Source organism: Eucyclogobius newberryi, unplaced genomic scaffold (genome assembly GCF_026437365.1).
Source record: "Eucyclogobius newberryi isolate DKJ021-1_F unplaced genomic scaffold, fEucNew1.0.hap1 SCAF_20, whole genome shotgun sequence".
Lineage (NCBI taxonomy): Eukaryota > Metazoa > Chordata > Actinopteri > Gobiiformes > Gobiidae > Eucyclogobius > Eucyclogobius newberryi.
This window is the reverse complement of record NW_027315835.1, coordinates 13,559,293-13,574,061: the sequence shown is the minus strand read 5'-3', so window position 1 is coordinate 13,574,061 and position 14,769 is coordinate 13,559,293. Positions and strand designations below refer to the sequence as shown.

General features: G+C 41.7%; 1 protein-coding gene across 12 annotated transcripts in view; it reads right to left on the bottom strand.

Moving 5' to 3' along the window:
* The window catches only part of srcin1b (SRC kinase signaling inhibitor 1b), an 80,138-nt gene extending 65,700 nt beyond the window's left edge, over positions 1-14,438 (bottom strand). For 7 of the 12 annotated variants that reach the window (XM_072456650.1, XM_072456648.1, XM_072456657.1 and 4 more), the window contains exon 1: positions 14,178-14,438. In XM_072456650.1, the coding sequence (XP_072312751.1) occupies positions 14,178-14,202 (25 nt within the window). In that variant the 5' untranslated portion in view covers positions 14,203-14,438. Of the gene's footprint in view, positions 1-3,432; positions 3,832-12,750; positions 12,788-14,139 lie in introns of those variants that run through there. The other 5 variants (XM_072456653.1, XM_072456658.1, XM_072456649.1 and 2 more) reach the window with 5 other exon arrangements.
* Between the last annotated feature and the right edge of the window lie 331 nt (positions 14,439-14,769).

Below are 14,769 nucleotides of genomic sequence, written 5' to 3'. Positions count from 1 at the left end.
GTATGTGTTAGTACTGAACATCACAGTTGGCAAAGCAGCCATTTAAAGCTTATAACAGCTGTAATTCTTGTTGTCTCCTGCATGTTTTGACTGCAGATGATCCTTCAGCTTTAACAACAGCCTGCAACAAAGCGCTGGCGTGTTTCATCAGTGGTCATAAGTCAAATGATAAGGGAAAAAATAGTGTAGGCCAAGCAATTAGCTAGACTGATGTGCGTAGAGGATGAAGAGGCGCAGAGGGCTGAGGAGGCCGTTTCAGAGGAGAGCGGTCGTGTTCCCTTCTGTCTGCGGGTTTGCATATTTCACCAATTCAAAGCTACGGTGTCAGCGCTGATAGAGAAACCCCGGCGTCATGTGTGCCAATCGCTTACATAAATAATATGCAAATCCAAAAATAACTAAGCGCTCAGATATTCTCCAAACTGAAATTCAGGACTCGTCAGGCTTCTGTTCAGGGCGGGAATATATTTTGCCGGCTTCAACAGATTAAATTAAGACATGTGCGTGAACAAGATTAGGCTGTGGGGCCGTTTAAAACACACATGTGATGAGGTAAAACTGCGGCTGGTTTTAGTGTGTTTTATTGTGTTTTTAAGTGATCATTTTAGTGCGTGATGTAGCTTCTCCTTGCCCAGCTTGTACTAGTCACCCCGGCATCCAATAAAAGAGTCCTCGCAATCAATGCACCTACACAGCGGCGGGAGGACTGTTTTAAAAGGCAGTTCACAAACTTTAGAAGGTGGAGAGAGGACTGACCGGAGAGACCAAGGGTTTGGTAAGCTCTGTATAGGTTTGTGAGCTTATATAAAGAATACAGAGCTTCATTTACAACAGTCAGCATCAAAAACAACTGATGGATTGCACCTTGAGTTGATCATTTGAGCTTTATCCTACAATGGTAGAGGCTTTTGGGGATTTTACACATTTATCTTTGCAAACAATACCCTTCTTGGCCCATTACCGATGACTAAACCTTAATTAACAGAGGAGTAGACTGCAGTGCAATATTTTAGTAGTAATATTTCATTTTACCATGGCTGGTCTCATACTTTGTTGCACTTTTGCTATGCTTTCCACTCCCACAATAGAAATAATGACCCAAGGAAGTGTTGTATTATATATATTCTAAGCAGTAATTTCCATAAAACTCATAACAAAGGCCAAGACTGTGACGCGCATAGAAAAGATAGGCATAAATATTACACAAAGAGAGCTATAAGGCTTCAATATTTTGCATAAAAGCTTCATCAGACACACTCTTGATGCAATTTGTTTAGCCAGCCCTGATTTTGAGTGGATTACGAGATCAAAGATTGTCAGCCGTCAAACGTCAGCAGTGACTCAGATTAGGATTCGATTTTTGTTTTCTCTTCTCGACAACTTCCCTCTAAATATACTTCTGAAATATAACGATGCTTCTGGAGGATAGCAAACTTTATCATCAAAGCTTCAGCTCCAAACATACAGTACAAAAAATATATATTTATGGTAGCAACACGTGTCATTCTAAAAAGAAATGTACTTTTATCATAGGCCACTGTTGTCTGGTTGGTCGGGTAGATTTTCTACATAATAAACAGAACTCAAATGGTTATATTTTATTATTCTGGAAAACTGCTTTTAAGAATTTGCATAGAATTACCAGTGTGAAATACAGCCAACATTACTCACTCCATCTCCTATAAGGGGTCAGTAAATGAGGAAAATTGTGGTATTAAATGATTAAATAATGGTTATATAATAGGTGTCAAACTCTGGCCCGCGAGCCAAATCCGGCCCGCCAGACGTTTAAATCCGGCCCGCCGAACATTTCAAATTTATATTTTCAATTTTTTTGTAAAAATGTAATCGATTCATAGAACCATAGTTACATCCGTAACCGTTTTTATCGCTAAAACTACGCGTCCCACAATGTGGGTGCGGTGGCCGCCCCTCCCCCACGGGGCTCTGCTGCATTGCTGTGTGAGCTGCCGAGGGAGAAGTGCACTTTAAGCACTTTTGAGCAGAAGTTTAGTGGTGTGTCAGTTCAGGTGTACAGAGAACTACACAGACGTGGAAATGTTAGTTAGTACATTTAAAAGTTTATTTTGTTATAAAGTCAAATGTTTATCTCTGTGTAGAACTGTAGATCAACTCTGAAGTTGTAATGCACATAAACTGAAGCACAGTATTGGTGAAATTACACTTGTTTTTCTAAATACAAACGTTTTGTAATTTTTTTTTATCGATCCAGTAATTGCTTCAAAACAGCGTAGGCTATATAAAGCTATTTATTTCTTATATTTTTAAATAGTTTTATGTTTTATGTTATGTTCGACCCGCGACCCAGCCTGAGCGTCGAAATTCGGCCCGCGGCCCAAATGAGTTTGACACCCCTGAGTTATATGGTCAATGCAGTTCTGTGGATAAAGCATTTGCATTTGGAACCATGATTCTGATTTGTGTTTAGTTTAATATTTGATGATAATTCTGACTAACTTTCAGGAGGTGTAAAGTCACCAGAATGATTCCATGGAAATAGAAACTTAAACCCATACTTCATGGCGATAGATATATTTTATTACATACTGTACAAATTATAGCCAAAGGAACAAGATTTCTATGGAAACAAGTGAGAGGAGGCTCCTGCAACCACAAGTACAAGTCAGATTTGTGGAGATGCAAGCTGGTGTTTTTAGTGCAATAACAACATTCGAAATAAAACCATTTCTTTGGCTAAAAAGCTACGTACTAGGGCTTTAAATTGACTCCAGCTCGGATTACACTTGACACAGGCCAACTTTCAAACGCAAAAAAAAAAAAAAGACGCCCATCTAATGTCAAACTCATATCCAATAGAATTTTGACAAACACAATAATCTTACACACAACACGACACTTCCAGCTATTTGCAAGATGCAAGACGTGTAAGCGGCAGCAGCAGCAGCAGAAAACAGCAAATGCATTGTTATCTTAATGAACATAACTGAATACTGCATGAAACTGGCTTAAGTTTGACTATGACTGTGAGTTTGAGTCTGTGCCTTAAACAATTTCCCAAAAATATCACCAACCAACCAAACAACCAACCACATAGCAATAATATTCAACAAGTTACTGCATAACAACTTTTTCTATTCATGCAACCGTACATGAAAAGAGTAACTTTGCATATGCCTCCGTGTCCCCAATCCTCACTGGCTTCATGAAGGTCAACCCAGGTCTGCCCTCATCTTTTGAAGACTTCCCTTTGCACTCGGTGGCTGTGTTCTGCCCATTTCTCCTCTGCCCTCTCCCTTTTCCCGCCTGCTATCTTTTCCGGTTCTCTCGGGGCTATGCAAAGGAGCCAGATAATCTTGGCGCATGCAGCCGGCACCGACTTCTGCGGCGGCGAAAAAAGCGGAGACAGAAAATCCCAAATCTTAGCAGAAATGAATAGCAGCGGCGGCGTACCTGGTTTGGGTCTTGTTCAGGTTGTGCCTCTATAGCCTGGAGTCTACATGCTGTCTCTGAGTCTGTATGGGATAAAGTAGAATAGATAAAAGTACCATTGAGGAGAGAGGACTGCGCTGTGGAAGATTGTGCGCTAGTTCTTGTGCGCTCCTCGCTTCCTCCCCTCCCTCTCTCTCTCTCTTGGAGTATAATCCCTTCCACTGTCTACGGAGACGAGCTGCAAGTGAATCAGACCTATCTCTCCTTCTCTGTCTCTCTCCTAGTTTCTCGCACTCTTCCCTCTGTGCTGTATCTCGGCTGTGCACATGAGCCTGAGCGGTGTTACCCTCCCCGTGCGCTTCCACCTTGCAGCAGATAAGCTAAAATTCACACAGCGGTCTTGCCCTTAATGACTGCTACAACTCCATGCTGTTTTCTCATTTTACGAACGAAGCCCGTGTTTCCTTTTTTTTTTTTTTTTAACAGACTATAGAGTTTCTGTCGCAGTGACTGTAAAATGCGATTGCAGCATCATTCTGTCGGATTTGCCAGACAGAACAAGCTGCTCAAGTTTATTTTGCATTTGTGGCGATGTGCAATGCAAATGTTGTCAGTGACTAAGTCCATCCGGGATTCCATCTGGAAGTGTTTCGCGCTAAAGTTCAGAATCCTGTTTGGAGGATGATTTGAGAAATATTTTACCAACCACTAAAGTTAAATACTCCTTTCGCTCTGCCAAACCTTTTTTTAATTGACAAACTAGAACTACATATTTCACTGTGGGCTCACTGTAAGAATGGTCAGGGTGGATATTTTCTTCACTCTTCACGGCCCATGCAAAAACATTTTGCATTAAAACAGCGAACAGATCTAAGATTCTGCCAACCACAGATCTTTCCAAAAAGAATATAGAAAAAGTATAAAAATGTGACCGACATCTCAGAGTGCTAGTTGGAAGCTTGCTGTGCAGAAAGTTCTCACATGGAGCTGGGGGCACAAAATAATGAAGAATGAGTTCCTGTTTTGAAACACCCCACGCTTCAAAAATGTTGAAGACTCTGCAACTGAACCTATGTGGACAGAAAAAACAGAAACAGAACCACCTCGCAAAATACCCTCTTGTTTAGAGTCAGAAAACAAAAAAGACTGCATTATTTATACAGGGATGCTTGAAAATGAGCATTTTTGGCACCAGTAAACATCAGTAACTGTGCAATGATTAACTTCAAATAAATGTACAAAAACAACAGAGGCCCTTATGCATTACATGGACAAGTTTTTCAAAGAAACCTTTTAAGATTTTGAGAATCAGAAACAGAAAAAGTTTATTGCCATTGTCATTGAACACAGTTTGCAAACATAGGAACTTATCTTGGCGTTAAGTGCAACAGAAAACAATGAATAATAAAATTATAATAATAGCAAAGTCCATAGAGTCCAATATAATTAAGAATTTACCAATAAATAAGGTAAAAAAAATAAAAATAAGCTTGTCTCGGTATGTACACAGATATTTACACAAAAATGTACAGATGATCAGAAATAGTGCAGAAAGTGAACAGTGTGAGAATAGTATTGGTTGAATAATTATTAAAGTGGCAGGTGTTAAATGTTCATGAATCCAACGGATAATAAGTACTCACAAATTTAGATTATTTACCTAAAGATTAGGTAGATTAATGTATGTGATGGTGGACACTGCAAATTTATAAAACACACAAATACACATGAATAAAAAAGCCTGAATGATTCCCTGGCCATGATATAAAAGGGCAACAAGCATTAACAAGACAAACAAGACTAAAAACACAGACTACTTGATTAGACATTGACAGAAACAAGAGTAAATTATGTAAGTTTGTGTCTCCATCGACCTACACTGCCTACTACTGTTGTGTCCTTAGGCAAGACTTTTCATCCAACTGTACGCCACCGTGTATTGGTGAAGGTCGGAGAGGTAACAGAACTGCAACATTGAGTGTAACAGAGGAAAGAATGACTAAATCCTATGATTGGTTACTCTAAAATCCAGAAAGCTTTATGTAAATCCCATTAATTATTATTATTGTGAGCCCTAACAAAACTATTGGGGCTTCAAAGCTGAATGGATAAAGACTATACCCTTCAATAAGATTAGTCAAGGTCTTTATGATGCAAGATAGAACCAAGGTTGCATGTTGTAAAGCGGATAAAATGGACGTGAATCAGAGAGATTCCCTCCTCGTTCAGCAGCCCAGGCTGTGAATTTCTTGTGATGCTATGCGCCTGCTCCCTCCACCACAGCCTCTAAATCATGACATCAATCTGCCTCTCTCCCTGCTCATTGTGCGTCGCCACATGTTTAGAGCAATTTCCTGTGTGCCCACTCAAAATGCGCCGCTTCCTAATTTAGCACAAGTGTTTCTCTCTCCTCCTCCACCCACGCCAACTTCCCACAACGCATTTCAGGGCGGCTAGGTGCACACCGACGCTACAAGGCCTTTTGATAATGACGAGGAAGATGGCTGAACGCGAGGAAGATCTAGCCCGGTGGATTACATCAACTCGTACTAATGCATAAACGTAGTGCAATCGCATCACATATTACCCCCTGCAATAGTCAATTATCAAGATAGATAACTTGAGCTGATAATAGCTCCGTGCTAGGACCCATTTTCTGCTTCGTGGACGGTGTGAGAAAAATGGAGCAAGAGGGGAAAGAAAGTAAGGATTAGCGATGTTGTGATAGCACGAAAATGCCCCTTTCAGCAGGGGTAAAATCAGATTGGGAAGACAAAGAAAGAGGAGGTGAAATTGGGCAATATTGCACCAGCCAAGGTTTTTGGATCTAAGGCCCAAATGTGCAAGAAATATGGGAGGCAGAGGCGCACTTGTCAGTCCAATGAAATCGGTCTCCAAGGCTGCTAAGAAGAGATGAGATACAGAGAAGTGACTGTGTTATTGGACAGGGGGAAAGGGGTTGCTTGCTTGCTTGCTTCTGTATTTGGGGAGCTAAAGAAATTGACGAAAGAGACAAAAAAAAAGAGACTGAGAAAGTGTTCGCTGTTTGCGGATGATGTCTTCACTGGCTTTTGGGATTTGCTCGCTCACAGTCAGAGCCGCAACACTAATCCCTCAAAAATTTGCATCATGCTTCACAAACAACATGCAGGCTGGTGATTTACCAAACCAGTGACTCTACATTATAGCTGAAGATCTTTGTTTCTTCTTCAATTTACCCTTGAACTGGAGAGCCCTGATTTGTGCCCCGGCGGTGTAGTAATGCAAGGGTAGAAAGGATTCATTATAAAAAGGTAGGTCTTAGTACATATTCAACAAATCCAATGCCATTTGAGCCAATTAAGCGGAAGCTGAACAGTGATACAAACACCCTGGAAGAGTAAAATATAAATATCCATTGTGCAAAATGTGTCTGGTGTGGGCAGTCTCTGGACTTTTGGAGAAGCTGACAAAGCATTGCTTCTAGGCTTTTTTCCCCCTCTTGAACAAGGTCCTTAGTTTTTGAATAACCTCATCCATGTGTACAACACAAGGCCAAAGCAAAAACAAGTGTATCTATTGTATGAAAATCTTTCAGATGTAGGTATTTTTGTATGATCCATTACTGGTCCTATTTAATGCAATCATTCTGATTAGACTGGCTTGATATGAACTCCTGCGGTTGTATTAACATTAATTTACAAAGTTAATTTGTTTGGAAATAACATAAATGTGGATTCAGTTGGTTCTAATGTAGTGAGAAGAAATCACTGTATACATTTTTAAAGACATTTTCAATAATTGTCTACCCAAATTTTCCATAAAAGTTTTTCTTACCATTAGTTTTTGTCCATTTACTTTATTGATTTGCTACTTCACCATATTCATGTAGGGAGCAAAACGTGTACATTTACCGACCAAGTAATATACATTCATGTACAAGGCGTAATAACAAAGAACTGGGCCCTTTTGTAAGTAATACTCATCCTGTCTGTCACCAAAGACTTCTGCTGACTAAAGGGTAATGTACAGGTTACCTACACTTACCTATACTCTTGTGACCCCTTTTGGGTATTTAATAGCTCTCTTTTCAGGTTGTTTCCCTCTGATACTCAACAAAATCCATGTTTTTGTGAACTCACCCGGCACAAGTGCTTATTGCCTCCTCCCACAAAAAAAAAAAATACATAAACAAAACAAGATCTGCACCAAAACAGCTGCATTCTTAGCAGTGTCTGTCTGGTACTCTGTCTCCTAAAATAACCCTTTCGAGAGTCTGATAACAGTTTGAGGAATACCACTGGGTATAATCAAGCCACACGTAGCTTTGAAATGTTGCTCACTATAATTTAGCCTTCAGTTTGTTACATTAGCTCCTTGTTTGGTCACTTTGCACGGAAGAACTGCAATGCATGCTAAGTCTGAAATAGTTACGTGCCAGACACACATTCACGTGCAGTGGACAGACTTTGAAAATAGTAATTTTCGACAGCACACATAGTTACACATCCAAACAGAAGTCCAACCGGCTCCTGTTTTACATAAGAGATACACAGTCAAAGTTAGAGGATTTAAGTGCTTTCCATCTTCATCTAAGTCTGAATGCTTCTAATGCGGAAGCCTTAAGTCCACTGTGATTTCTGTCGCATTTTCAGACAAGATTTCTATTGATTTGCTTGGAAATACAACAAACAAGACTAAACCTGCAATTACAGGACAAGTAGACATGTAGAGTTTAAAGAAATCCAAGTTGCAGTTTATGGGGAAACATGTGCAATCAAATACTGAAGAAAATGCTGATAAGTTTGGAGACTAGCAACAGTTAAACCCGATCTTTGTAGTCAATACACGTGTTTGGTGCTGTCTGGACTTGAAAGTAGGACATTAAAATTACTTATAAAGGAAGGTTACATTGTAGTATTTTTGAAAATGTTCCTGTGGCCAGCCATGCATTAGAAATAACCAAGCACTTTAACAGATACCCCCACCTGTGACAACAATGTGTATTTTGTGTGAGTATATGACGGTAATACTATGTTATCAGCTCCCTTCTATCACATATGTCACCAAATAATCCCTTATCAGGCACAAAGCATCAACGCAGAAGAAAATGTGCCGACGAATGACTCAATTTCTCACAGAAGTTTCCATTTCTTTCCCTTCTTTTATCCCGTAGCTGTGAATTTACATACAAGGGAATGAGGGAATGACAACCTTGACATGCCCTTCTCAACAAGACAGTGTAAAAACAAGACCAAGATGAATGCAAATGCCTTTGCTCAGTCAAATGAAATGTTGAAATTGGTGATTTGGAAATCTCAGTATTTGAGACTAAGTAAAAACAGATATTTTGTGACAGTAAATGAAAAAAGATTGACAAACACATGATGAGAATGCAGTGATCCAAGTGATTTAGTGACCCAAACCGAACACATGCACAATAGGCCAATCCTCCAGCCTGCTGACCAAGCCTGGCTCATGATCTGAGGAAGAGTCCCTGGAAACTGCAACTGCCCATATCTTGTGTTTATTTAAAAGGTTTAAAAGTTTTTTTCAGACCAGAGTTTGTTTGTTTATCATGTCCGACAGTTTTGACTGCTCACTCGCAGTCTTCTGCAGAGGTGTCAGGTGATTTTGCTGTGACGTGTCTTGTCAGCTGTTTTACACAGGGTTTGGAACTGTCAAAACAGAAAGCAGACCGGGAACAACTCAAATCGACCATTTCTGACCTTTGCAAAAGAACGGACTGCATTATGGACCGGGATGGAGCAACATCAATGGGAAAAGGGGAAAACAAACATTGTCGCTGGCTTAAGGAGCCAATTGAAATAGGGAAACGTGCCCATACTAGGAAAATAGCGCCAAAACCTGTGTAAATCAGCTGGTAAAACACATCACAGCAACATCACATAACAACTCTGAAGAAGACTGCCAAAAAGGACATTTAAAATAAATTACAAGAAGCCCAAATGAACCTCATTGGACTACCTTGGTATAGTGTTAATATTTCCAAATCTCCTCAATCTTCTTTTTGAGTTTACATTTTACACAATGCTGCAATACTTTTTCTATTGTGTTTTATTTTCAGATCTTCCATCTCCTTTTACGCTCTAATAGCCTCTACAGCTCCTGCAGTTTTGTTAAACTTTAATAGAACATTTTTCACGCTAGACATCTTGACCTTAAAACTGTGAAATAGCACAGGTGTAACTAACCACATTTACTGTGGCACTTTATCAGTTGTAGAGCATTGTAGTAGCATTTTTATTTTGGCTGTATTTTCTGCTTAATCCGAATCTCGCAGTCTTGGTCAAAGATTGTGTAAGTTGCGTGGCCAATGTAACCAGTTGTGCCTTCAGCAAATCCTCTTGTAATAACTACATTGAAAATCAGTCACTTCCCTATCAGTAATGTCACCCAAGCAGCTAAAGGCCACATGTCAGGGAAAAAATCAATTATGCTTTTGTCTGCTTTGGCTCAATAGGCTTTGTGAATGGGTGCGGTGCCTGTGTGAAGGTAGATATCTAGACAAATATGAAGAGAAAAGCCATTTAGAGTTGCTGTGGAGTTAAAATAGAAGCTCATTCTGCCTACATTAGCAGACTTCAGGACGTTATCTGCAGTTTACGTCCGGCTGGACAATCTGTCCGTCTGTGAGAGTCGGATCTCTCCTTCACTGGAACTCCTCCAGGTTTCTACGCTTTTTTCCCAAAGAGGTTTTTTTTGTAGTTTTTCCTGGCCGAGAAGGAGAGTCTAAGGACAGAGGACCCTGGGACATCGTCCCTCGCCACCACAGACATTGTCTGACTCCCTCGCCACCACAGACATTGTTGATTCATTTCTCCCTGTGGCCCTCAGAGGCAACTGTTGTTGTGATTTTGGGCCTTACAAAAATAAATTGATTTGATTTGATTTGATTTGACAATGTCAATTTGAAAAGATAACAAGGAGAGCTTAGAGAAAGTGAAGGGAATGATTGAATGTTTTGCAATTGGAGAAACGTCCCAAGGTATTTAGGGATATCACAATATTGCAGCGTCTGTAGTGATGCGGTCGCTGCATCGGTCGAAAGACAAAGCTCTCAATTTACCGGTCAATCTATGTTCCTACCCTCACCTACGGTCATGAGCTTTGGGTAATGACCGAAAGGACAAGATCGTGGATACAAGCGGTCGAAATGAGCTTCCTCCGCAGGGTGGCAGGGCGCTCCCTTAAGAGATAGGGTGAGGAGCTCAGTCACAGCTTGGAGTAGAGCCGCTGCTCCTCGACATTGAGAGGAGCCAGCTGAGGTGACTCTATTCCGGATGTCTCCTGGGCGCCTCCCTGGGGAGGTGTTTCGGGCATGTCCCACTGGGAAGAGTTCCCGGGGAAGACCCAGGACACACTGGAGGGACTATGTCTCTCGGCTGGCCTGGGAACGCCTCGGGATCCTCCGGAGGAGTTGGAGGAAGTGTCTGGGGTGAGAGAAGTCGGGGAGTCCCTGCTTGGACTGCTGCCCCCGCGACCCGGCCCCGGATGGGCAATATTGTATTTTTTAAGCTAAGATTATTGCTGAAGATAATTGTTAATTATTCACAACTATTGATAACCAAACAACCAACGTCACAAACACAAACAACAACAACAACATAACAAACAATACAGTTAAGTTGTTGTGACAGGCAGATATCAAAACACTTTTAAAACCCAATTTTCATTACTTTTTGGTCTCACATTCCTTCATCTACACAATTCTACAAGTACCTAAATAAGTTTACGAATTACAACAACAAAAATCATTTGCCAATTTGCAGATTAATTAGAGTTGATGGATACTGCCAGAATATTAGCTAACAGTGGTCTGAAATAAACTATGCACAACTACATGCAACTACAACAGTATATATAAACATGTGCTACATACGGGAATATTTAGCACAACGGGCTGACAGTGTCTCCACAATCCAGGGCAGAAATGAGCAGTGAAGATGTCGGGGATGTGTCAGAGGCAGAAATTACAGCTGTCACAGAAGATGATGGGTTCACAGGAGCGGGACAGTGTGAGCAGAACGGAGTGTACAGTGTGCGGCTCGTAGGTGGTCCGAGCTGAGGCCTGGGTTTAGCAGCTTTTTATTCAGCGTTTCTGCTGATTTTCAATTACAAACTGTTAATGATAGTATATATGACCATCTACTGCAGGCATTCGATCGACGAGACATGCCTTTTCCTGCATGAGAAACCTTCCTACTCTAATCTTGATCAGAGACAAACTATTATTGGTCCCAATTATCAGTCAAACTTTATATCCAAAGCCAGAAGATGTATATTTTTATTTTTAATGCTGAAAATCTGCAGAATAGTACCGATAATTAAATTTACTCTAAAAGTCTTGGCCATTTCCTCTCTTGTTTTTAGAAAAGCTTTCAGCACATTTCACAATTTAAATCCTTGTTTCAGACGTCTCTCCAGTCTTTGAATAAGCTGCCTTCTTCTGACCATTCTCTCATATTCAAATCACATACAATGGTACAATTCTTTTCCCTCCTTCTGCAAAAACAGTCTAAAGTAACATGAAGTGTCCTGGAGCAACATGAAGTGTCCTGGGGTAACATGAAGTATCCTGGAGCAACATGAAGTGTCCTGGGGTAACATGAAGTGTCCTGGAGCAACATGAAGTGTCCTGGGGCAACATGAAGTGTCCTGGGGTAACATGAAGTGTCCTGGGGTAACATGAAGTGTCCTGGGGTAACATGAAGTGTCCTGGGGTAACATGAAGTGTCCTGGAGCAACATGAAGTGTCCTGGGGCAACGTGAAGTGTCCTGGGGCAACGTGAAGTGTCCTGGGGCAACGTGAAGTGTCCTGGGGCAACGTGAAGTGTCCTGGGGCAACGTGAAGTGTCCTGGAGCAACATGAAGTGTCCTGGAGCAACATGAAGTGTCCTGGGGTAACATGAAGTGTCCTGGGGTAACATGAAGTGTCCTGAAGCTCAAGGGAATTAAGCATAGGGTGGAAAAAACAAAAAACTTTCCTGCCCTCTAGTGGATTTGCCAAAAACATACAGTGAGTGACAGCACAAGGTGAGAGTCCAATAAATCAATATCCCCAACAATAAAAATCAAATATTTCAAATGGAGTGGTTTGAAGAGAGTTACAGAAGATAATTGCATAACACATGGCTAGAGATAAGTCCTCTGGCAGATAAGTGATGCAGCAGTTTCATCATCATCAACTGTGCCATCTCTGCCAGTTCACATCTTTCCAGAAGCTGTTTACATATTATAGCAAAGGACTGTTCCCGTGGGGGAGGGGGGGGGGGGGGGGGGTGTTTGATGCTGCTCCTCTCGGGATAACAGTCAATATTGTAGTGAGTTCTGCCTTACCTGGCGACTCTGCGCTGCACATCACTCAACGCTGTGATGTCTGCTCCCTGCCCTTCATCTCTCGCACTCCTTTTCTCTCCTCTGCCTCCCGAGCTAAATCCAGATGTCAACAAGTTTGATCAGAATGACAAAGGACACACAAAAATGTCTTCATTTTCGACAGCGTGGCTTATGCCTTTTTCTCTCCGCTTGATTTGCAACCACTGACCCCGCCCCCCTCATCTCCCCCTTTCCCCCCCTTTCTCCCCTCCCAGCAGCCTCCTGGGTTTGGGATAGGGATTCTGGCGTGTCATTGAGGTGGCATGACTAACATAATAATGCAGTCAAAAAGCAGCAAGAAGTTTGAGACTCGCGACTCGAAATATTCACATTTAATCCTCTTTTCCCAGTGAGACTGCAGTTCTGACAGGCCTGGCAGAAAACCGTGCGCAACAGTGAATTTAAAATATACCGCCGCTATCTAGTCTGACTTATCTTGCCTTTTTGACATCGCCTCTTGCTGTAAGGCAGAGGGCATCATGTAAAATCAATGCTGACAAGCGATAATACAGACATCCCTTTTGCACACAAACTACAACCACACAAGTTTAAAACCAGGGAATACGATGCGTAGAGTCACACCTGCAACACATTCCCCAAGTGTTAATATTATGGAGGAATACAATTTACTAGTGCATGCTCATGAATTGCAAATTGCAGCTTCAGCTTTTGTACCTCCAGATTTAATAGGCAGCAATAGACTTCCCATTTCCCTGTATGTACATCAATAGCTTTTTGCAGTCTGGCTCAGAGCATCAACAGTCTCCTATAGGCACAAGCTGCCAACCAGCATCAAACAAGCTCCCAGACGCACTGTCCTAACAACAGCCACCCTTCATGTAAGTTAACAGTTTTCGTTTCAAACCAGGGCTGCACCATCAACTGTGATACAATCAAACTGTATAGACAATTTTGGAAGGCTGCAAAACTGACAAAATATTCCATCTTTTTATGGGAAGACAACTGTTAACCACGTAGTTTAGACTTCAGACTGAAATGAAAGTGACGCTTAAATTACTTAGTATTTCTCTCAAATGTAACTGCTCCTGAACGTACAAAAAACGTGCACTGTGAACTGAATCCTGATATGAAAATACAAATCACAAATCTAATTGCAAAACTATCCGAAACTACAAGAGTCATGCCATGTTCCAGACACATGCACTTTGAAGTCTGGAGCCATCACCCAGACAGGAACGGAAGAAGTGCTGCATCAGAGACACACACAAGAAAGTGATTGTAAAAAAGAAAAGAAAAAACAGAAAAAAACTGTAGCGTAGTAGAAGTAGCAAGCCCCAGCAGCAGCATCATCATCGGTACATCAGAGAAAACCACTCAAGTTAGAAATACCTGCAACTACAGAATGGACGAAGTGAGAGTGGACATGCCTGGGAGGAAGGAGGAATTGCCCATTCTCCGCCTGGATGCACCTGTGTGTGTCCTACTGCGCCCACACTTTCAAACTGGTCTGCAGCCGCCAATCCTCTTCTTTCTTCTCCATAAGCTTCCCCCTCTGTGATTTTAATCCCTACTTTTATTGCTTTCCCTCGTCCATCTTGCGCTGTTGATCCGTGGGGTGATGCTCTCTCGTCAGCAGACGGGGATGCTCTGAGCACGCCGGAGTGCAGGGGAGAGGGACGCTCCAAACCAGCTCTTGCCGCGGCCACAGACTCAACTCATGTTTTATGGATGCGCAAGCCCTCCCCAATCGGAGACTCTTAAAGCGACGCTGCTTTTGCATGTCTTTGATGTGTAGTTTGGTGGTTTTACGCTCTGCCGGTGTGCAATGATCTGTGGGGAGAGAGAGAGACACAGGCTATCAGTAATTCAATATCTACGTCGACACTTCTTGCAGTGAAGCTGGTGCAAGCGGAAGTAAGCGGCGGTTGAGAAAAGAAGCGAATGCAGATGTCAATAGATAGGGAAGGAGATGGCTTGAATAAATAATGCATATGAGCGTAGTTTGAATGTGGTGCCCCG